This window comes from Numenius arquata, chromosome Z (assembly GCF_964106895.1).
Source record: "Numenius arquata chromosome Z, bNumArq3.hap1.1, whole genome shotgun sequence".
NCBI classification, from domain to species: domain Eukaryota; kingdom Metazoa; phylum Chordata; class Aves; order Charadriiformes; family Scolopacidae; genus Numenius; species Numenius arquata.
The window spans coordinates 52,624,448-52,645,665 of record NC_133616.1 but is presented as its reverse complement, the minus strand read 5'-3'; the positions used below and the strand labels follow the sequence as shown (position 1 = coordinate 52,645,665).

At 44.2% G+C, this 21,218-nt stretch overlaps 2 protein-coding genes across 2 annotated transcripts in view; one reads left to right on the top strand and one right to left on the bottom strand.

Annotated features, from left to right (window-relative positions):
- IDUA (alpha-L-iduronidase) overlaps positions 1-6,365 on the top strand; it is a 45,451-nt gene extending 39,086 nt beyond the window's left edge. Inside the window, exons 10-14 of the mRNA XM_074166574.1 lie at positions 466-587; positions 1,860-1,985; positions 2,621-2,697; positions 3,503-3,603; positions 5,744-6,365. Of these exons, the coding sequence (XP_074022675.1) occupies positions 466-587; positions 1,860-1,985; positions 2,621-2,697; positions 3,503-3,603; positions 5,744-5,844 (527 nt within the window). The 3' untranslated portion in view covers positions 5,845-6,365. The remainder of the gene's footprint in view (positions 1-465; positions 588-1,859; positions 1,986-2,620; positions 2,698-3,502; positions 3,604-5,743) is intronic.
- Positions 6,366-13,811: 7,446 nt separating this feature from the next.
- On the bottom strand, positions 13,812-18,320 carry LOC141477295 (purpurin). The gene is made up of 4 exons (XM_074166399.1): positions 18,204-18,320; positions 16,571-16,707; positions 15,597-15,709; positions 13,812-14,119 (listed from the first exon to the last, which is right to left on the bottom strand). The coding sequence occupies exons 1-4, from the start codon at positions 18,318-18,320 to the stop codon at positions 13,812-13,814; spliced, it is 675 nt and encodes a 224-aa protein (XP_074022500.1).
- Positions 18,321-21,218: the final 2,898 nt, after the last annotated feature.

Below are 21,218 nucleotides of genomic sequence, written 5' to 3'. Positions count from 1 at the left end.
TATGATGGTGCTCTTCTAGGAAAGCTTCTTTCCTAATGCCTGCACTTTGACCCTGCCTTTAATGGCAGCTGCAAGTGCTACCTTTTGGAAATCTATTAATCTCAGTGTCCTTGGCTGGATATTGCCAGGAAACAATTCTCTTACTCGGATGACTCCAAGACAGCCAACATGACCGCACAATTACACAGTTGATGCAGTTGTCCAACCAATGCATGCAGCACCAGTACAAAAAATAGGAGGGTTTCAATTCCGAGCATGGACATAATAGCTTGAAATTTAAACTTGGGAAATATAAATTGTAGAGCCTTGTAAGAGTGCTAGCCTTGTGACTTCCAGCGAAGCCGAGCTCCAAAGTGCTGAAAGCACTTTTGAGAAGGTAGACTTAAACACCTTCTGCTAAATTTATTCTTGTTAATCTTCAAATCCAAGTAAAGAGTTTACTCTCTTTAATTTATATTCTTAAAGAGCTGGTGTATGTGACGTATTACCTGGATAACAACCAAACCAATCCCCACCTGAAGTGGAAAAAACTAGGAAGCCCTGACTTTCCTTCCCCACAACAGTTCCAGCAAATAAGGGATGCTGAGGTATGACCATGTGTTTGCTTGAAGTATTTTATAGGTAAAGTGCTTCTGAATTGGTTAACTACAGCTAGAGAGACAAGAAGTCAGCTCAGGTAGTCAAAATTTCCGTAGCCCACAGTCACGCCCATCTTGTATGCATATGAAAATGCACTTGCAGTCATGCAGAGAAATGTAGCTGATACACAACTGATACCTTTGCATTTATGTTATACAAGAAACTAAATGTAGATTACCAACTTCTTTGCTAGTGGCCCTTAAGGGGGCCACCTAGTGCTACCCTTAACAAGGGCAGAGCTGCTCCAGTGCAAGTTCCACCTTCTCTCTGAAACTTCAATGAGCTTTGAGACCCCAAATAAGTCACATCACCCTGTGTATATCACAGAAGGGCCAAATTGCTGTAGTAGAGAGTTGAAATGAACCTCCCTTAATAACAGAAAACAAACAGCTCTCTGAGGTGGAAATGGCCCAGTGCAAGTTCAGAAGTCAGTTGGCATCTCAGGGGCAGGCCTGCAGTTTCCTCTTGTCCTCTGAATTCTCTGAGCTCTGAACCAGTTCTGAATTCACACCAGAGGGGACTGAGGAATAAGCCCTCTCTGAGGGCTCCTCCTCCCTACTGAGAAAAGCCATGCCCAGATTACTTACTGTATCTGACATTATATGAGCAGCCTGCCACTTTAGCTCCCTCTCCCATAGTTTCCCTATGCATTCAGACCCACAGATTAAAATAAAGGCCCATAGACAGTAATTGCTTTCTGATTTTGGTGTACCATAACCCACTGTTGCTGAGGCCTTTGAGATATTATAGGACCCATCAAATCAACAAGGGCACCAGCAAGGTTTTAGATACTCTTCACCATCTGGTGAAACCTCATTTTCAGAGACCAGCTCTGTGGCTGTTGTAGCTAGCGATAGCTTCCACTGCACAGTGGGAATCCATAGCTAAGTGATGGAGGTATAATTTGTAAAGACCAGTAGCCTGAAAGGCATCTGTGGGATGTTACTAGATGTGACAGATCGCGCGTAAAGGGCATTTGTGATCAACCCAGTTTGTGAGATAGAAAAACCTTCTGTTTCCTGAAGAGCTGGAAAACAGGCAAGATAGAAAAGTCTCCCAGCTTAAAGAATTTTGATGGCTGTAAGCCACTTATCAGCACCAACTCTGTTGGAAATTTACAGTCCCAAAGTAAATACACAGTCACTTTACACTGATTTAACGGTTGGCTTCTAGGTGCTGTGATGAAAGATTATTCACAAAGCTTCTCTTTGGCTCCACAGGACCCAGTGACAACAGGCCCATTCCCAGTTCCTGAAGGTGGCATCCTGACATTGAAGCAAGACTTTCCCATTCCCTCAGTGTTTCTTATCCACATCTGCGCAAGACCCAGATCTGTTCCTGATCAAGTATGTGTTGTATTCTACTGTAAGACTTACCAAATTAGAAACTGCTTGCTGCTTTAAGTCTCACTAAGAAGAGCTGGACTAGCATTTGGACCTATTATTTGTTAAAAGTACCATGTAAGACTTAGTAAATAAACAATTCTCTCCTTTGATGAGAAGGCTCTCCAAGACATAATTCAAGATAAAGCATTCTGCAGCAAGGGATAGGAGCCATCACTGAGATAAATGCAGGTTTATCCATGGTGGGAAAATGCTAATGCAGTACTGGAAAATTCAGTATCTTTTTACAAATCACATCATGTGCTACCAGGCTTGACAACAGCTCTCCAGGTAGTAATTGGTAGCTAAAAATAAAATGGAATTGTGGCTGTTGTAGATTAGACATCTGTATCTGCTCATTCAGTCCCACTCATATTCTTAGTGGTGCCCAGAGCCTCTATAAGGTTGAAAGTCCTCTATAAGGTTGACAGGTTGGAGACATAGACTACAAAGCCACAGAGCCAGGAATTTTGGTTTTTCCCCCACGTCTCAACTGAAAGAATCAAAGCAAATAATCAGTAAGGAAGGATAAACACAGAAATCTGACCTGGCTGATTGGTTTGTTCAGTTTTCTTACATGGGCGTGTGTCTTTGGACAGGTGACCGGTGTTCGTTTGATACCTCTCACAAAGGGGCAGGTCATTGTGCTGTGGGATGATGGCTGTGTAAATTCAAAGTAAGTAGCTTTTAAAATAAAGTGGGTATAACCTAGTTACCAGCACATTGCTCCCTAAATTGCCACCAGTGCTACAAAGTGGAACAAGTTCACAAATTAATGACTACTTGCTCCTTGAGAGATGCTACAGTGCATTTGTGTGTCAAAACGAAACTAGTATCTACATGCAGTAACGATGGAGGGCAACCCTGAGTAATTTGCAGTCTGAGCAAGGGAATCTGCCTGTTGCTCAGCAGCATTCAGTGACATTTTTGAAGGACTTCCCTTCAGCATAGCAGACAGGAGGATCCATGATAAAAATTATATTAGCAGCAGGTGCCTGGGTGGGATCTTGCACATACCTGTAAGGGATATGAGCTGGAAAAGAGAACCTCTAGTTTCTTGCTTCAGCAAGCTGTACTAGACTTGAAACCCTCTGTAGGTGAACTGTCAGAGGCAATCCAATGTCCATCCAGACACCCTGAGGAAGCACTGACTTAGCTCCTTCTCAAGCCAGTCTCCCTAGATTCTTCAGCCTTGATAACTCTGGTTTGGGACCAAAAGATGTTTAACAGTTTGTGATGCTGCAAGTACCCAAAATAACAATTCAGTCTGGGTGTTCTGTGGGCTGTTGGAGCCATGGTTCTTCCTAATACTGACTATGGTTCTTCCTAATACTGACAATTCATGCCATTGTTTGTTAGGGATGAGTTAATCGAATATTTCCTATTTTTGGTCTTCTTTGTTGAAATGCCCTGAAATTAGGATTTGAGTGTTCACCGTATTATCAATTGTATTTACTGAGCTGTCTCGTTTTCTTTTCTAGATGTATAAAGACATTTGAAGTGGAGTTCTCGCCAGATGGAGAAGCATACCAGCGGATTAATGCCAAAGACACAATATTCACTCTCTGGGTCTACAGTCCAGGTAAGGCAAGAATATGTATATTATGTAACATGTCATGTTAATACTGCCTCTCATGAGTGTGTGAAACATCAGTTAGTAACTCCTGAAGGTATATAGCTTGCTAGTGACATACACTCCCATCACAAATAAGAGCATGTCCCTTCCTTTAGGACCACATTCTCAGTGAAAGCCATATTCTCAAGAACAAACACTAATTGACAACTAGTCATGAGGACATTATTAGGAGTATTGCCATAAGTAAATTCCTTGTCACAAAAATGAAAGTCACCCAGCTGCAGGCCTGGAAACCTTTCTGAGAGCTAAAGCAGTACTTTTGTCTCTATTTGTACCTGGTTTAGAACCATGCAAAAATGAGAACAAAAAAAATTGTTCCACGTGACCAGAGCTTGGTCTTGTGCTCTTGGTAGTAGACTCAGAGCAAGGAAAGTCTAAGGTTTGGGCTCAGTCCCACAAGTATTGGCCATGCCTTTGCCTAAATTTGTACAATGCTCTTGGGGTAGGGAAATAGGAGCAAACTGCCTTGGCAACACTTGTTTTGTACCGCTGCATCTTGAGGTGTTAAATTGCCTAAGGGTAATGGCATCAACACACAAATAAGTGGGAGATCATGTCCACCTTTCATGGAGCAGTTGGTTTTCTTGCATTTGTTGTGTTCTGAGCTGCCCCAGGGGAAGGTCACAATTCTGCTATTGTCATGGACACCTGTCCCTGTTCCCATACTTGTTATGGCTGGCAATCTTAAGCTATTGAGGTGCTCCCTTCCAAGAACAGGAGAGGTCCTCCTTTAGGACAGTTTGTCCTGACTATCTGAACACCTAGCCCAGGAGAGACCCCTCTCTTTGCTGCTTTGTAGAACTTTCTCTTTAGCCCTGATGAGCTGCCTAAGTTTTAGTTGTTTCTTATTAGTGGGCAGCAAATTTCATCTTTGTCAACAGACAAAGCTTCTCCAAGAGTCTTTGGTCATCTCTCCTCAAGTACAGCCTAGATGCAATAGAAATATACCCAGATGAAAAATGCTGGAAGAAGATAGCAAGTGATGCTTTCTTTGTGTATTTTTTTGTTGGTTTTGGGGCTTTTTTACCAAATGTGGTTTAATCTGCAATGTGACTGTCCAACAAGTATTACTAATAAGCAGTGATCAGGGTTGTGTGAAACACAGACGACCTTGACTCAAAGCGATACTAATAAAAAGCAATTCAGAGAGGTTTTTTGTCAGAAACACAATCCTGAGAAAGGCTTAGCATCAGCAGTGGGTGCATAATGAAATTCAGAGCTATTGTTGCAATGTAAAGGTACGCAGGTAAGCAAAGACTGTAACAAGTCATGGATAAGACAAATTCATTAAATGAGGATTCATTATCATCTAGTGCTGCACATCAGGGGAACCTACTAGATTTAATTGTTTGTTTCAAAAACAAAAAAGAAAAGACTGCTTGAAAAAATCTCACATCTCAGCAGCCTTTATTGCTAGGTACTTCTTTCTGACTCATTATTTCTAGCATTCTTTTTCTTTTAGAAAAAAATATGAATACTAAAGCACACATAAAAATCAAGTAAATAGATGAGAAAAAACATTGCTTGTTTTTGTATATTGCTTGTAAGGTTAAAGGCTCTGCTATTGAAGGCTGTGCTCTTCAAACTAGATCAAGGACAAAAGCCAGCAGAGCCCCAGAACTTCAACTCACGTACCTTTGGAGCAAGCTTCCTGAGTTGAGCAGGGGTTTTTCAGTCAGCCTGCATGTTGCTTGTTCTCTTCTTTGTTGATCTAACACCTAACCTATTCCAAAGGCACAACTGAGGCAGAAAAGTTAGTCAGAAAAAAAAAAAATTACTAGTTGTGGGTTGCAGAACATGTCATAGCCTTCTTCCAAAGGCTAGTAGTTCAACTTGCAAATTGTTATGAGGAGAAAGGAGGTCCTTGGTCCAACAAAGACAAAGAGCCAGTACTTGGCCATGGGGAACTTATAATCATTTTTAGTTAGACAAGCACAGACACACATAGGATGAAGAACTGATTTCACCCCTTCCCCAGCCCATTCCACAAACCTGCGTTTTACAGGAGTAGTGCCTGCTCCATATCCTTCAAGCATCACAGGTGTCAGCCTTTCACAGTGACCATTTCTAACATTTTCATTCGCAGGAAGCTCGGTCTCCGGCTTTTACAGAGTGCGTGCCATTGACTACTGGGGGAAGGCAGGCCTGTCCTCTCTTCCTGTGGAGTATGTTGAAGCTTTCAAGTGACTCTGAAGAATGGTGCCTGGCTTGGTGGCTGAGTGGTGTATGTTCCCTGCAAATGACAACTCCCCAGAAAAATAAACTCCTCCCAAGCTGAGGAAGGAGAAGCGAAAGGACCTGATGAAGCTAGTTAGGAATGCAAGTTAGAAGCAACTGCCTCTATTAACTCTTCAGAGCTCAAAAGACAGCATTATCAAACTGCCACAACTGACAACCCAACTGGTACAATTTTAACAGGCTGCAGTAAGACTGGGATTCAGCTTGGTAACTAGGAATTAAGGGAATAAACATTTATTATTCCCTATTTTACACTGAGCTGATGGCCAGGACAACCAAAGATGTATAGAGGTCACACACTGCAGCAGGAACAGGACCATTGCTTCACTTCATGAGTGAGGATGGCAGCAAAGGCACAAGGAGGACCTGCCTGAGAGTGAACTGCCTGCCTCAGCTGCCAGGCTGTCTTGACATAATCACAGAAATCTTCATGGTTGGAAGGCACCTTTGAGACCATCGAGTCCAATGACAAAAAAAAAAAAAAAACAGAAAAAAACCCCCACCAACCAAACAGACACAAACAAACAGACACAAACCAACAATCTGGGGCACTAGAGCATGTGCCATGTCTACACATTTCTTAAATACCTCCAGGGATGGCAACTCCACCACCTCCCTGGGCAGGCTGTTCGAGTGCCTGACCGCTCTCTCAGTAAAGTAATTTTTCCTAATATCTAATCTAATCCTCCCCTGCCGCAGCTTTAGACCATTTCGTCTGGTCCTGTCATTATTCCCTTGGGAGAAGAGGCCAACACCCACCTCTCTACAACCTCCTTTCAGGTTCGATGGAAAAGTGTACAGCCACCAGGCGTGTCCAGAGCATGAAGTGAAGGATTCCTGCTTCCTTGCTGGTTAGTCACACATGCTCTGGTGGGTTATTTCAGAGCACTTGACATGTCTTCAGATGTATGAGTTTCTTCACACTCTCACAGAGGGGTTTCCACCCAGCTGTCTCTGCATTTGTGGCGGTTACTTGAAGGCCAGAGCTATTCCCCGACATAGGCAGAGGAAGGCGTAGCAGCTCATCCTCAGAGGGGAAGGCAGCACAGGACAGTGTAGCCTCCAGACTTCCCTGCCATTTCTGCTTTCTGCGTTTGCCCAGTTCACCTGTTCTCACTCTGGCCATCAGCCACTGCCTCTTTGTGGTGGAGGCTCTAACCCTGACAGCCCCTCATTCTCTCCATTGCTGTCACCTAGTCTTCTACAACCTTTATAACTAATGTCTCTCCCCAGTGACCTGAGGTTTGGCTTTGGGTGAACAGGAGAAAGCCGAAATGCTAGTTACAGCCTTATGTGTTTTCATATTGTAGGAGAGCACTCTCTTGAATGTAACAGGGCTGCTACTGAGAAACAGTCAGAAAATTAACCAAGAACAGTTTGAGTTCCTGTGCTTTGTAAAGTGTGTGTGCAAGGGTGTGATAGCCCCAGATCATGGGCTACAGAGCACCTCTGGCTGTCCTTGCAGCTGCCAAACGCTTTATGTAACAGCAAAGTTCCCTGAAATTGCAGGAGTGTTTTTTTACTCTGCCCTTTTCACAACTGGCACAGTTTGAACTGTGCCTTTAAAATGCTTGTAGGGGGAAGGATGAATGCCAGTGAAAACAGCTGGAATGTTTTCCATAAGAGGAGCAACTTTGTCACACAAACAAATCCCCTACTGTTCTCTTTGCTGACCTCAGCCACCTCACCAACATAACAACAAAGGCTGCATATTTGATGAAACATTCAGGTCTCAGACAAAAAAAAACAAGTTTGCACAGTAGGAGAGAGCTGAACTACCTCAAATGGCCTTACTTTTACAGCACAAAAAAGAAACATACGAAAAGTCAGTATATATGAGATTAGGCCTTGTATCTCCTTACCTTCTGGTTACTTGTTCGTGTGCTTGTGTTGAAAGTTAGCCTTAAAAGATTAATTTTGTCACAGAGTTGAGATGAAGTATTTCTTTTGTCACTGAAGTTTGAATGAGGAGCGCTTGTCACATCCTAATCTGACAATTCCTTGCCCATAAAGGCTTGTGCAGGACATAAAATGGCCATTGGAGCCTAATTAAATGGTAATTTTCTCAGTTTCAAAAAAGCTAGCGAGAAATTCTACTTGGATGGAGATAGTACAAATACATTTAGAAGTTGTTATAGCTGCCCTTAAGTGAAAAATCAGAATATGCAGTTAAATAAAATCTAGCAGTTAAGACTTACTGTTTTGCCAGTATGAAGTTGAACCACAGAAAAAAGGACTTTTAGAAATGTTCAAATATAGGTCCTTGAGAGATTTCAGTGCATCTGAAACTGGGGAGGATACAGGAGCTTGGGAGGACAGTTTAGTCTGTTAGGATGTCCTATTTGAGTAGTCCTCTGCTTTAAAATTTTCCCACAGTGGAAATCAGAATATAGTGGTCTTTATCAAACCAAGGACAGTGCAGTAGTTACAGGTGTTTGAGAATAAATGAAGCATGGCTGTTGTGAAGAGTATTGCTTTTGCTATTCAGGGATATAGCAGAAAATGTGTAAGTGAAACTCATGAAAAACAGAAGATCAAAAATCACTGCCCTGCTTTATTTAACTTAAATTATACCTCACACAAGTGATGTCAGTAATGGCATATATGAGGCAAATGATGTAGAGCTGATGAGTCCTGGTGGAATGTTTGGCTTTTACAGAAGTGCAGAACAGAGAATGGCAACTCACTTACTCTTTCACTGTATTTTGCCTTCTTTTGTAGTGTCTGTCCTTGTGATTTCCTTTAGGGCAAGTTATCATCTTTTAGAAGATTTTAGGCTGGGAGTTTCTGCTTCTCAGCAGTGACAGACATGAGGCTTGCAGCTGCCTCTTTGAAGTAGTTTGTAATTTTCATGCTTACTTTTTTTCCTCTTGTTGAAAAGTGAAGTAAGAGTGCTATTTTCTCTAAAGTTTCACGGTAAAATTTTGTACATTATTGTATTGCTTATTGAAGCCACAAAAAGCAGAAATTTTGTTTGCAAGGGTAGAGGCTAACATGTTGTAGATTCAAATCAAATTCACTTTCTTTGGGCGAAGTCCAGCCACTTTGAAAATCTGTCACTAGGTCCCTCTTTTAGGGCTTTTACATTAAACATCAACCAAAGTGTGGCAGGCACAGTGCTTTTTCAGGTATTTTTCTGGCAGTGGCAAATATCATGGAAAGCAGAGCTGACCAAAAATGGTGCACTCTCTGTTGAGAAACAAGTTTTAAATATTGACCAAGGTTTTTTTTTCTTCTTCTTCTTTGCTGCTTTGGTATAAACTTATTTCTTTAAGCAATAAGCAAGTCTAAACAATTGCAGCAGAGATGAGAATTTGGTATATCCAACAAAGTATTGAAGACTTAAGCTGCTGTTGTCATTTTCATAATTTAATGTCTAGAGAAAAATGCTATTTAGTACTTGAAACTTGATTTTTCCATAACCGTCTGTCACCGACTCTGTCTGATAGGGCTTCCAAAACTGCATGTTTAACTCTACTCTCTCCTCTGTTACTGGCCCCCCCTTCACAGTTTCAGTTTTCAGAAGTGCCAGGTGAGCACAGCGCTAGGTGGGAGCAGAAGGTGCTTCGTAATTCTGTAGCATCTGAACCAAAGCAAGACTGCAGAACACGCAGGTATATCTCTCGTTGGCCATAAATCCAAACAGGAAAATCTAACTGCAACTGCAAGGTGGGATTGTTTGCCTGCTGTTCAAACAAAAGCTTCTGAAGCTATGAAACAGTTTTGCAGCTGTTTGTTAAAATGAATCCTAGGGAAAAACCTTTCAAAGGAGTGTTTTGTGCATATAATTGTGTATATACTGCATTTGTTACCATCTTTCGTGCTACCCAATAAAACCAGTTTTGAATCTTTCACATGAACCCTGTAAAAACAGGATCTGATCGCTGTGTTCTGGAAGCTGCTCAAAACTCTTGTGTCAACAACTTAATCTTGGAAAGTAAAGCCTATTCTCCAGGTATAAAAAAGAGCTTGATGAAGCGTGTAAAAATGAAGTGTGTAGGCAGTGTGACCATAAGGAATTTCGAGGATAAACTAGGAACGTGGATGCATAGATTGCTTCAGTTAACCACAGCCCAAGGGAAAACTGGTCTAACTCAACATGATATCATAGAGTCAGATCTCAGGACTTGCAGTGTCCTTGCTGGGATGAGGTTCACTGGCATGTGAAGGACAATATCCATGCAGGGTTCCTCCTGCTGTTGCACAGTCGTAGGCTTCCTGCCAGCACAAAAGGACCTTCTGAGGACAAAACAACAGTCCTTTCCATTCCTAAACAGCTTTTTCTTTTCTCTTGTTAGTGGAAAGTTTGTGCACGACAGAAATCATAACTTGGGACCTAGGAATAATAGACGGATTCTCATCAGCCAGCTCAAACAATACGCAGAAGTGTGGCTGCCTCTAGATGTACCCTAGCTGTTTTACGTTGAACTCTACAGAATAACAAGAGAGATCAGATCAGAATACACTCATAGCTGCCTGCCCTACCCTATCTCATCTTCCACATTTCCTGCAGTGGAGAAAAATGGATATGAGCTAACTCACATATGTATTAATTCACCGGATCATATGATGAGGGCCTGCATGCAGTCCGGATGGGAATGTGTTTCCCTAGTTCCTCCAAGAACAAGGCATATTACTGAGGCATGTATAACACCGTGGTGTATTCTCCTAGAATCATCACTATCCTCCTGGAGGCACCTGCAGGGATTTCAGTGCCTAACTCATCTGGACAGACTACAACAAACGCAGTAAGGATGCATTTGGTCCTGCATGTCGATCCTTCTTGCAAAAACTCCTGTCTGCTCTGATCATACAGCTGTTATGACCGTAGACATTAAAAATCCCACTTCTCTAGGACTGGCAGTATTGGTCTGAATATCCTAGCCAAAGGTCAAGCTCCTTCAGCTAAGGGTTAACGTTGTCTAATCACTTGTGATACAAGTCTTAAGTTCACACATCTCTACCCAATACTTCCTTATGGGAGAGAGAAGCAAGTGGTGAACAGTCAAATGCACTGACCTTGCATTTGGTCCAGCACAAAAGGCTGATACATTTTCAACACTCAAGAGTCTCTTACCTATATGGGTTTTGTTTGCATTGCCTATGTGCTGCTGCTCTCCTGATTCTGTCCTTAGCTTTAGATGGTAGTTCACCATCTTTTCTCCATCAGGGTAGATTTCCCTGGACCAGAAGAGCAAGGAAGACTTTTATTCAATGCTGGCTGAGACCCTTAGGAGTCCCACCTGGAAATCTTGGGAAATGCAAGCTTGAAAGACTTCCCAGCATCCCTGGGATAATGTCTCTGGCCTTGGAGAAGAGTCTTTAGTCAGTAGTTTTTGTGCTTCTTCCAACAGATGCAGTAGGTAATTATTGGATACTTAGGTAAGGTTGTGCAAGCATCTTGCAGAATCTATTCTATAGTGTAGAGATCTGAAGGTCTTCACTCAATGTGAATCTTGTGCCACATACCTTTTGAAAGCCTCAGGAGCGGGAACTATTCCTCTTGCTCTTCTCGCTAAGCTTGGTAATCATGACTTGTTAAAATTTGTGTTGCTGACAAACTGCAGGGTTCAGCAGGGTGCTGGAGGTGCTCTGCGCTGGTAGTTTTATTCATAGGAAACACTCAAAGTGAATGTGATTTTACTAAGAGCAATATATGTAAAAATGCTGACTCAAGTTACCTTTGTCTATATGGAATGGCTAGATACTATTCTTTCGGTTCCCTCTATCTGTGAAATTCTTGGCCGTAAAACCTGTCAGTTCTCTATCTTTCAGTTCTATACCTCTCAGATACTGGAGGCAGGATTATGAAGGCAGTGGGGAGTAAATTACTGCTTATGCCATTAGAAGCACAAGTAACTGCTCATTTAAAGCAGTGTCCCAGTGCTACTGGAAGGAGCATCTGCTTTATTGCATTTGAGATTCAGGGCCCAGTTAGAAATACTCTGTGCAGACTTTTTGAGCATACACACTTACCAGAAATAACCATAAGATATCACCGGGCAGGAAGGATCACACTGTTGGCCTCCTGTCAGAGTTGTTGTTCAAGAGGCTTCCTTAGCTTCAGAATTTAAACAGAAATGTTGGTGGGAGAGGTATGTTGTGTGTACTCAGGCCCTGCAGGCACCCACAAGACTTCATTGCTTTGTGCAGCCTCACCTGAGACCTCCACCTGCATACTCCTTGCCCATGGTCCACAAGCCCTGCCTCTGGCCCACTTTCCAGTTCAGTTTCTGGCCAGAGCCACCTCGCAGGCCTGCCTGTGCCCTGCCTGGGGCCTTGCTGCCCTCGCTCGCTGTCTGGACTTCCAGCACTGTCAGGGGACCTGTCCCTGTCACCACACTTGCCTCCCTCTCCCTGCTTGTTGCAGGGCAGGGACGCTGCCCTGCCTCTGCCTGGGGACACCCTTGGCTGCCATCTCACCTCCCATCTGTGACCAGCCTCTTCCTGCTCCCTGACAAAACAGCAGGTAACGAAAAGCAGTTCCAGAGATGTTTTTTTTAAAAACATTTATTGACAAATGCCACATTAGATATTACCTTGAAAATTCAAATGTCAATACTGTATTGCACACAGTTTACAGATCCCCCATTTTCATGTGTTTTTCAGGAAAAAAACACACTATGTTTTCTTTTTTTGTTAGCTGAGTGGCAACTTCAAGACCAAGAGGTCTGGTTTCTGTGCTTAAGGACAGGATCAAAAGTGTACTTCTAGCAGGCCCCTGGAGAGAAAGAAAAGTAAACTTTAGTCATTGTAAGTAAATTTGCAAAGAAGTGCTTCAACAGCCTTCTAGTCTTCAGTGAAGCTACAACCTTCCTAGGGTGCTTCTGAATCTCAGTACAAGATTAGGATGGTGGGGTGTGAAAGTTGCAGTTTGCATTCTCTGTGTCACAGCACTTGTGCAGCCTTTGCTAGTCCCAGCTGGCCATGAGTCTTCAGCTTACATGAGCACCTAGGCATAAGCCACAAACCAACTACCCTCCCTCTGCTACAGCAAGCAACGCGGAGGGGTGTGGGGCAGGGATGCACATACCAGTCCCATAGCCTTGGATGATGCCAGCGCCTGCTCTGTAGAGCCAATGGAGGACTGGCTCACACAGAGATCTGTCCTTCAGAAGGTTTTAGCTCTATTTCCTGACCAGCAGTGCAGAACATGTGGCAACCCCCAAGTCCGGGTCCTCAGGCCTGGCTTAGCAAAGAGCCATCTCCAGGCAAAGCAGCATGCATGTGAAACATGTGGGCACTCAGCAACAAAGAGGAATTTCTGCCTCCAGCATAGCCCTAAAAAATTACCTGCCTGTCTCATGGACAGCAGATCAGTTCATAGAATCATAGAATCATAGAATGGTTCGGGTTGGAAGGGACCTTAAAGATTATCGAGTTCCAACCCCCCTGCCATGGAGTTCCCATGCCTCCAGAAAAAAAGTTCTTTCAAAATGAACTTTAGACATGCTCTTCACATGTATGTGAAGGAACTGCTGATTCCCACTGCCAGCAGACACAGCGAGAACCACTGCTCAGAGCCCCTTGTCTCTACTTCTCAACCCACCCCCCCCGGACACAAATCATGGTGGAGCTAAGAGTGGGGGTGCTCCTTCCTGGAGGCAGCTTCTCCTCCTTTCCTGGAGGACAGTGCACAGATCTAAGGTAAGTTGCTGTTATCCAAGTGGCCAAGACAAGCATTTCCAAGTGCAGAAAACCCAGTTTGTTAGACTTGTTCCTGTCCTATCTATTAGAGTAACAAAGCTGATCTTCCTTTGGTAGCGTGGCAGTTTCAGCACACAGAATTCCTATAAGGGCAAACTTAAGGCTGCAGAACCACCCCGTTACAGGCTCTCTCCCTTGCATGGACTTCCCTTCACAGCCATTTTCTTATCAGATGTAACATTAAAAAAAAAGTTGCTAAAAGAAGTTTGCTACGGTTTTGTCACATTTACAGCAAATGCCATCACCAACTCTACAAGCTGCCAGTGCAGCCATTTCAGTGAGTTTGTTGATGAGCCCAAAGTACCTGACTGAAGCACGGGCTGGAACTGGCCAGACATGCAGATCTCTTCCTGCTTCTGACGCACAATGCGCTGAATAGCTGGGGGGAGGCCACGGGGGTTGCGCGAGAAGATCAGGGAGTAGCCATCATCACAGGAGCCATCCTCCTTTAGACTGCGGCAGGCATAGGTAATGGCATAGTTATCATAGTCGGTGTCAATCACCCAGTAGTTGTCCCCTGAAACATCAGAACACACATGTTTGTCATGGTGGGCAAAACAGAGCAGGGATGGACCTAGTCATCCTGCAGGGAGGCGCCCCACCTCAGCACATGGCAGGGAGAGCTTCCCAAAGGATCTAAAGTCACCTCCTACATCCAGTTTATCTCCACACCATGAAGTGAAGAACTGGGACAAGCACAGGATGTCTTGAGGCCATGTTGTTCCCTGTGATGCTCAGTGCATTTTCACCTTTGGTTTCTTAGACTAGAAGTATTAGGAGGATTGGGACTTTCCAGGTTTTCAATGACAAAAAAATCGCTTTACGTTTCTCACTCAAGCATGGGGAGGTGGAGCATACAGATTAAATTTTGGGCATACAGATTACATTTCCTATACAAGAAGCATCAGCAAAATATGCCACCTCTTTTCCAGCCTTGATCAGCTAAGTGCATTTTGGTGTGTCTTATCTGCAAGTACTAAGTGCGTGTACTTCTTTCTTATGCATTAGCAGGCCAGGTCCTGCCCAACTTGCCCAGCTGGAGTCCCAGAGCTATGGGATACTCAGGTACGAAGTATGGGCTGTGCAGGGTGCATCACTGATGTTCAGCACAAGCAGTTTCTGCAAGGGGGACTTCAGTTAACAGCTCCGTTTTGTTGAGTCTGAGTCTATGTCTGTCTGAGGAGAACTGTGCCTGCTGCAGAATCATAGAATCATAGAATCGTCTAGGTTGGAAGAGACCCTTGGGATCATCGAGTCCAACCATCTACCCTACACTACAAAGTTCTCCCCTATATCATATCCCCCAACACCACATCTAAACGTCTCTTAAACACATCCAGGGATGGTGACTCAACCACCTCCCTGGGCAGCCTATTCCAATGCCCGACCGCTCTTTCTGTGAAAAATTCTTTCCTAATGTTCAGTCTAAACCTACCCTGTTGGAGCTTGAAGCCATTCCCTCTTGTTCTGTCATTAGTTACCTATGCGAAGAGACCAGCACCAACCTCTCTACAGTGTCCTTTCAAGTAGATGAAGAGAGTGATGAGCCTCAGCCTCCTCTTCCGCATACTAAACAGTCCCAACAGAAGTGGGTCCATGTGTCGCCTCCCATTAGCTATGAGGAGTACAAGGACGACTGACTCTCAGCACCTTTATAATGCCCACTGCAGGGCCCAGGAAGTGTTACTTCCTTAGATTCAGCACCCCACCTGGCTGTACAAAATCTATGTGTGTGGCCCGTTGCCTCTAAGCTGTATCCTCCCTGTTAATACATATGGTGTACAGGTAGGGTCTCTGGGGAGCCTCTGGATCCTATCCCTTCTATGGAGATAAAAAGCACTGCTTGGATAAAGCATTGCCCCAAAAAAAGGTGCTTTGTCTCCACTTGGAGCAATCTGAGCTCAACTGTTTTTCCTTCTCGTATGCTGAAACACACAAATCTGGGCAGCTGTAAGCTATCGACCAGCACCAGAGGGCTGGAGAAGTTCACTCACCACCGCTGGAGAGGTAGCTGGCCAGGCCCTGGTAGGTCATGTACATTTTTGCTGGAGTGGTTGGGTCAGGTACTGTGTACTGAGCAGCCATGTCAGCGCAGATCACCCAGAACCTGCAAGGAGATCCACAAGACTGAAGGTAAAATCCTGTGGCATGTGAGCTTCAAATGGGTGTCCTTCACTCAGGACTCTGAAGAGTCCTTTCAAGATTCTTCCCACTCACATTGTGTGACATGCCTGCAAAGCTTCATTTGCCCCATCCCAAAATATCCTGGAGTGCTGTGCTGTTAAGACTTAAAAGGTTCATAGCCACCTGCTGTAGTCTATTATTCATGCAGTTAGACAGTTCTTGGTACTTAATGCACAACAGGACTAGTGCTAGCCTACTGGAAACCCTGGATTTTCTTTTCTGCACCCAGAAAGATAGTTAATCCCTTTATATGCTGTAATTCCTTATAGTAACCATGACCAACAGGCAAAAATCTTAAGCTTTCTTCCATCTGTCTATTCAGGCATCGCAACAGCATCCAAGAGTTAGCCACGTGTTTTCCTCAGAAGTCCATCCAACACTGTGTTGAAAGATCTGTGAAAGCAATGCTCCCTTACACTCCTCTCCTGCCCCTGAACACCTCAGTGAAGTAAGAGCTGTCCTGCCCTCGCAGCCCCACAGCTTTCGCTAGGTCCTCTCACTTGGTAGCACTTCACTTGCCTAACTGCTCCATCATTAAAGATTTGATATTATAATTGACTTTATGCAGTAGTTTTGTGATGGACGCAGGCCATAGCCAGGCTGAGAAGAAACCCAGAACTCAAAAGTGTCTAACCTCTGGCTTTTAACATATTACCTTGATTGAGCTTCCCTTTCTGATGAAGAAAACCTGGTTGTGTTGTGTGGTCAGGATAAATCACCATCCATGTCCCCCTCCTCAAGTACCTCATGGCAGCAGCTAGAGCTGAAAGTCAAGAGAGCTCACCCAAAAAGCTTCACACGGCCTTTGGAAGATGCAGTCATTGTGCCATCTTCCTCCACGGTGTATTCAGCAGAGATGTTGTCCTGAAGGAAAAGGCCTTCTGGATCCTTCTTGGCCAGGGCGTACCATTTCCCTGCATACTAACATGAAAGACTGTTAATATCTGGGTTAATGACCATGGCAAGATTAGCACAAAAGCATTTTTATAAACATTAGCACCCTTCAAGCTACCCATTGCCTGGCCTATGGAGAAAGCGTGAGTTTGGGTGGGTATGTAGCACACAGGTCCTGCTACGCCATTAGATGAATCCTTGCCTCTGTGCTAGGAGGAGTAGGTGGAGCAGCTCTGCACTTCTGTGTGCATGTACTTCTCATTGTGTGAGATGTTCCTGTCACGGTGACCCCACACTGAAAGCTTTTCCCATCCTGAGATGCCTGCTGGGAGTCAGGCTGGTTCTTCCCTGTTCCTGTTCAGGCCCCCTGCTTTTCTGTGGAAGATGCCATCAACAACACCAAATTGCAGTCACAAAGGCCTTGGTAAGCTGGCTGGAGACATTCTTGTGGCTGCTGGGGGCTACAGTTGATCTCTGACAGTGAAAAGGGTCTACCCAGAAAGCAGAAAGCTTCCTCATCTGAGCGCTATGGGAAGGGAAGGATGTGCTGGAGAGACTAGCAGCAGGGGAAAATGAAATGAGGTTAAGGGGAAGAAAGTTTCTAGGTAAAAATGGGTCCCTGAAAATGTACAATTAGTGAAATGAAAAGAAAGTCTAACAGGTGACTGACAGACAGGGAAGCCCTCATTAAGTTAACGTTAATACGTTAACATTAGTATGTTAACATTAGTAATAGAAATACCGAGGAAAGCAGAATTTAGTTGCGTTAAATTTGATTCTTCAGCAAAACTAATATCTGTTTGACAGGTTACAGGTTTAAGCCTGAAACAGTCTGTAATTCCCAAATACAGGAGCCTGATAAAACTTTGACTTTTTAAAACTGGGATGTTCCCAAAGTTCTCCCCAGACATGGGTTTGTTTCCAGCAAAGCCAGTCTTATGTAGAGGAAGTGCTGGCCCCACCCCAGCTGCAGCTGGAAGTGATGTTTGCTGAGGGACAGTCAAAACAGGTACTGGGACACCTGTCTGGACCTTTCCAACGTCATTAGCCCTGATTTCCTCCTCAGAGGCAAGAAGATTAAATGCTGTATTTAAACAAGATTGAGTTTGCGTTCAGGATACCCAGCTAGGTAAGTTTTCAGTTTCCTATGACTCCCAAGAATGGCTGGTGGTGGGTGGAAGCCCCCCAGGTCATGTGTTTGGACTTTGTCTCTGATGGGGATATAAATTGTTTCATTCATGGGACTGCTGACCCCCGAGATCTGTACCAAGCTTCGAGCTAACAGAAGATGATGTCTAAAAGAATAATATCCCTGACTTTCAAGGCCAGTTTTACCATAAAGCTCAGCAGGTTAAGCAGCAGTGAGAGAAGCAAACTACAGGAACAGTGTCCGAGAGATAGCATACAAAAGAAGTTAACTTCTTGGTGAGGAACCCCTTTAGATTAACACAAACCATAAGCTGGAAAAACAGTTTATGTAATAGACGCGTCTTCACATACACTGTTGAAGTAACCATAATTACCCTTTTTGGATCAAAATTGTCTTTCACAGAGAAGGACTCCACTGCACAGGTCTGAGCGAGACTATACTCAACAGTGGAGAAGATTGAAGCCAGGAACACATACTGTGCATATTTCATTCTGCAAGACAAAAACAAAAGCGGAGTTTTATTTCATGCAGTAGTTGTGGGTAGCTAGTGCTGTGCCTAGAGACACATTCCCCTCATTTTAAGAGTAGTTTCTTTCCATGCTGAGTTTCTTTCCTTACCAACTCCACTGAGAAACCACTGGGTCATTGTGGTGCTTAAATCCAGCCAAAACTGAGCGTCAATGGCAATTACTTTGCAAGAGTATTTTGCTTGCCAGTAGTAGTATTGTGATTCATGATATTTTTACTTTATAAGTCAAGCCAGACTCTGGATAAGTTTGGTAAGAACTGACAAAAATTTGAAATTTTTTGAATTCTTGAATATTCAAGAAGAACAATGTTCTGATGAGCTCTGGTGAAGCACTGTATGTTGTAAGAACGTTGCTTCTAAAAATTTTATGGTAAGTGTCCACTTTGCCTTCAAGCCAGCAAAGCTGTGTTCTTTATGACCAGTTCTCATCACTGAAATAGGCTCTTCCTGGCTGCCTACCCTAATGGCAAAATATATCTCGGTGTTGTCTGCCCGCAGACCATTCCCTCTACAAACATGACAAATAAAATTAAATTTCTAGAGGCTTGATCTGACATTGCAGCACAGCCACAAGGTGGCTATGGCTTTATTTGTCTCCTTGGATATCCCAGCTCATCTGTACACCAGCATATTTGTTTCTCACACTTCTTGCAGAGTATTTGATCTTGAATACCTGTTCTGATGCCAAGATAAAACACAGTTACATGAAACTTGCCTGCAGCATCCAAGCTGAGCTACCAACCCAGGACTTCCAAACAACCCAGCAGCTACTCTGTTTCCAGCTGCTGCCATGCAAGCTTCCCTCCCCTGCTGCAAAAGATGCTAATCTGGCCCACCTCTGCTGAAGAGAGACCTACCTGATGGGGTAGAGATGCTGGAGATCCCTCAGACAACTCTGCTTCAGTCTTTGGGCTGCAGTCAGCAGGCGAGTTTTGTGTCAATTGCCCTCCAGCTGCCTTTAAATAATGAATCTGGAAAGTCACTAATTGGTTATTTTTGCTCGTGTGCCTGAGTAAAACGCTTAATCTTGGATAATCCATTATGTAAAAACCAACTGTAATCCTCACACTGGTGGGTCTGACTGCTATACTAATACAAACACAGCTTTTACATAATGGAAAAAGCTGCCCAGAAAGCTAATAAGTCCACTGATGTGATTGTACCACACCTTTGTCTCATTGAAGTCTTTCTGCTGCTAACACGTGTTAGGAGAATAAGCACAGAGCATTAACTAGAGAAACTCATGGACTATACATACTCATCTGCATAGGCACGTGTTCGTATTTGACAAATAGCATGGGGCAGATATATAATTAGCTCTTCTAATATCTGCATCATCAAATTAAGGTCATCCTTGCAACAGTGGAAAGATGTTATGCATTATCTACTGGGGGGTGGGGGGAGAAGTGCAAAAATGAAGATTTTGCCTTATGTTCACATCAAAATCTTGGAGTTCCCAGTTGTCCTGTGCATTGAAACATCTTTACACACCTTCTTCCCAGCTCATCTGGTCAACATTTCCAGTTACATAAATACTATAGTTCTCTCTTTCCCAAGGTGTTCTTCCTAGAAGCCTTCCATGGAGATGCAATAAAGCACAAAAAGATGAGAAGGTAGAAATGGCTAGAAAAACATTTTTGGTAGCAAACTGTGCCTGCCATTCTTACAATTTCCCCAAGTGCCCAAAGAACTTCCCCAACTGCAAAGGCTGCCCATGTACTCTTTCTACCCTGGCTCACCTGGGAGACTTAAGACTTCAGACACTCATCTAGGAGTTGCCAGCACTAGCAGTTACTTCTCCCAGTTACTGGGCTGCTGGGTACTGGGAATCCTTGGACATTGCCACTAGGAATGAGTCTATAGTTCCTATGGAGTAAGCCCAGGTCGTCCTGAACCTCCTGATACTGATCCAACAATTTCGACATTTAGAGTAAGGCTAAAGACTTCTGAATGTGTTGGACTTGCTGCAGAGGTCACTTACAGCCGCTTGCCCAGGAATTCCTGAACAGGAGCACATGATCTCGCCCCATAGCTGGTGTGAACTGTGTTGCTTTCCAGGCAGCTTGTTTACAATTGCCCATTATCTGGGAAAGATAGCTCTTGCTTGCTGCCCGAGGAAACTTTGATTTGGCCTCTGTGCAGTTTAGAGGGAGGCAATGATACTTTGCATGTGCGTGTCTGACGGATGACTGAGCATACCCTGTTCACGCCTTCTGCGTGGCTTCAGAGGAAACCTGGGCAAGTTCACAGGGGAGTGACCTGCTGGTAACTGGGACAGCAATGTGAGAGCACCCGTCCCAGGCCTGCAGTGACTAGGAGGAAGTGCCACAGCATGCCCCCCTCTGCCTGATAAGGGGCTGGGTGCAGCCTCCTTGCCTTCCCCAGCCATGGTGGGTCCACACCATCACGCTGGTCTTGACTCTTTGTAAGTGGCTCTCTTTGGTGCAGGTGGAGCGCTCTGGGGCTGCCAGTGTTATGCACAAGGGTCCCCTCTTCTCCCTGGGTATTTTGGCTGGGTTTACCAAGTGACACTGAGACCTGGAGGTGTGGGGAGGTGACACACAGCCAGCTGCTGTGATGAAGTACCAGTTGCTTGGTGTCCTGGGCAATGTGCATCTACCTTGTCCTGCCCTGGACCCCTTGGCCTGATTTTCTATAAAGATGCCAAACAGCCGTTTGCCAAACTAATCCTTCAGCTACAGCTGTCTGCTCACCATATGTACTGTGCTCCAGGGATGAGCAGGGCCTCTGAAAGGATTGCGCAGGGCCTCTCGAAGTATTGCACAGGGCTGGCGGCCTCCAGCGCTGAGTGTGAAGATAACCAGCTCTGTTAATTAAGGCACAGCTTGCTACCTACAG

What these genes read in the sequence shown, in the direction of transcription:
- LOC141477295 (XM_074166399.1), bottom strand. Translation starts at nt 18,320, where the DNA reads ATGAAATATGCACAGTATGTGTTCCTGGCTTCAATCTTCTCCACTGTT. An exon ending in ACAATTTTGATCCAAAAAGG is followed by an intron (nt 16,708 to 18,203) that starts GTAATTATGGTT and finishes CTTTCATGTTAG; the next exon opens with TATGCAGGGAAATGGTACGC. An exon ending in GGCCGTGTGAAGCTTTTTGG is followed by an intron (nt 15,710 to 16,570) that starts GTGAGCTCTCTT and finishes ATCTCCTTGCAG; the next exon opens with GTTCTGGGTGATCTGCGCTG.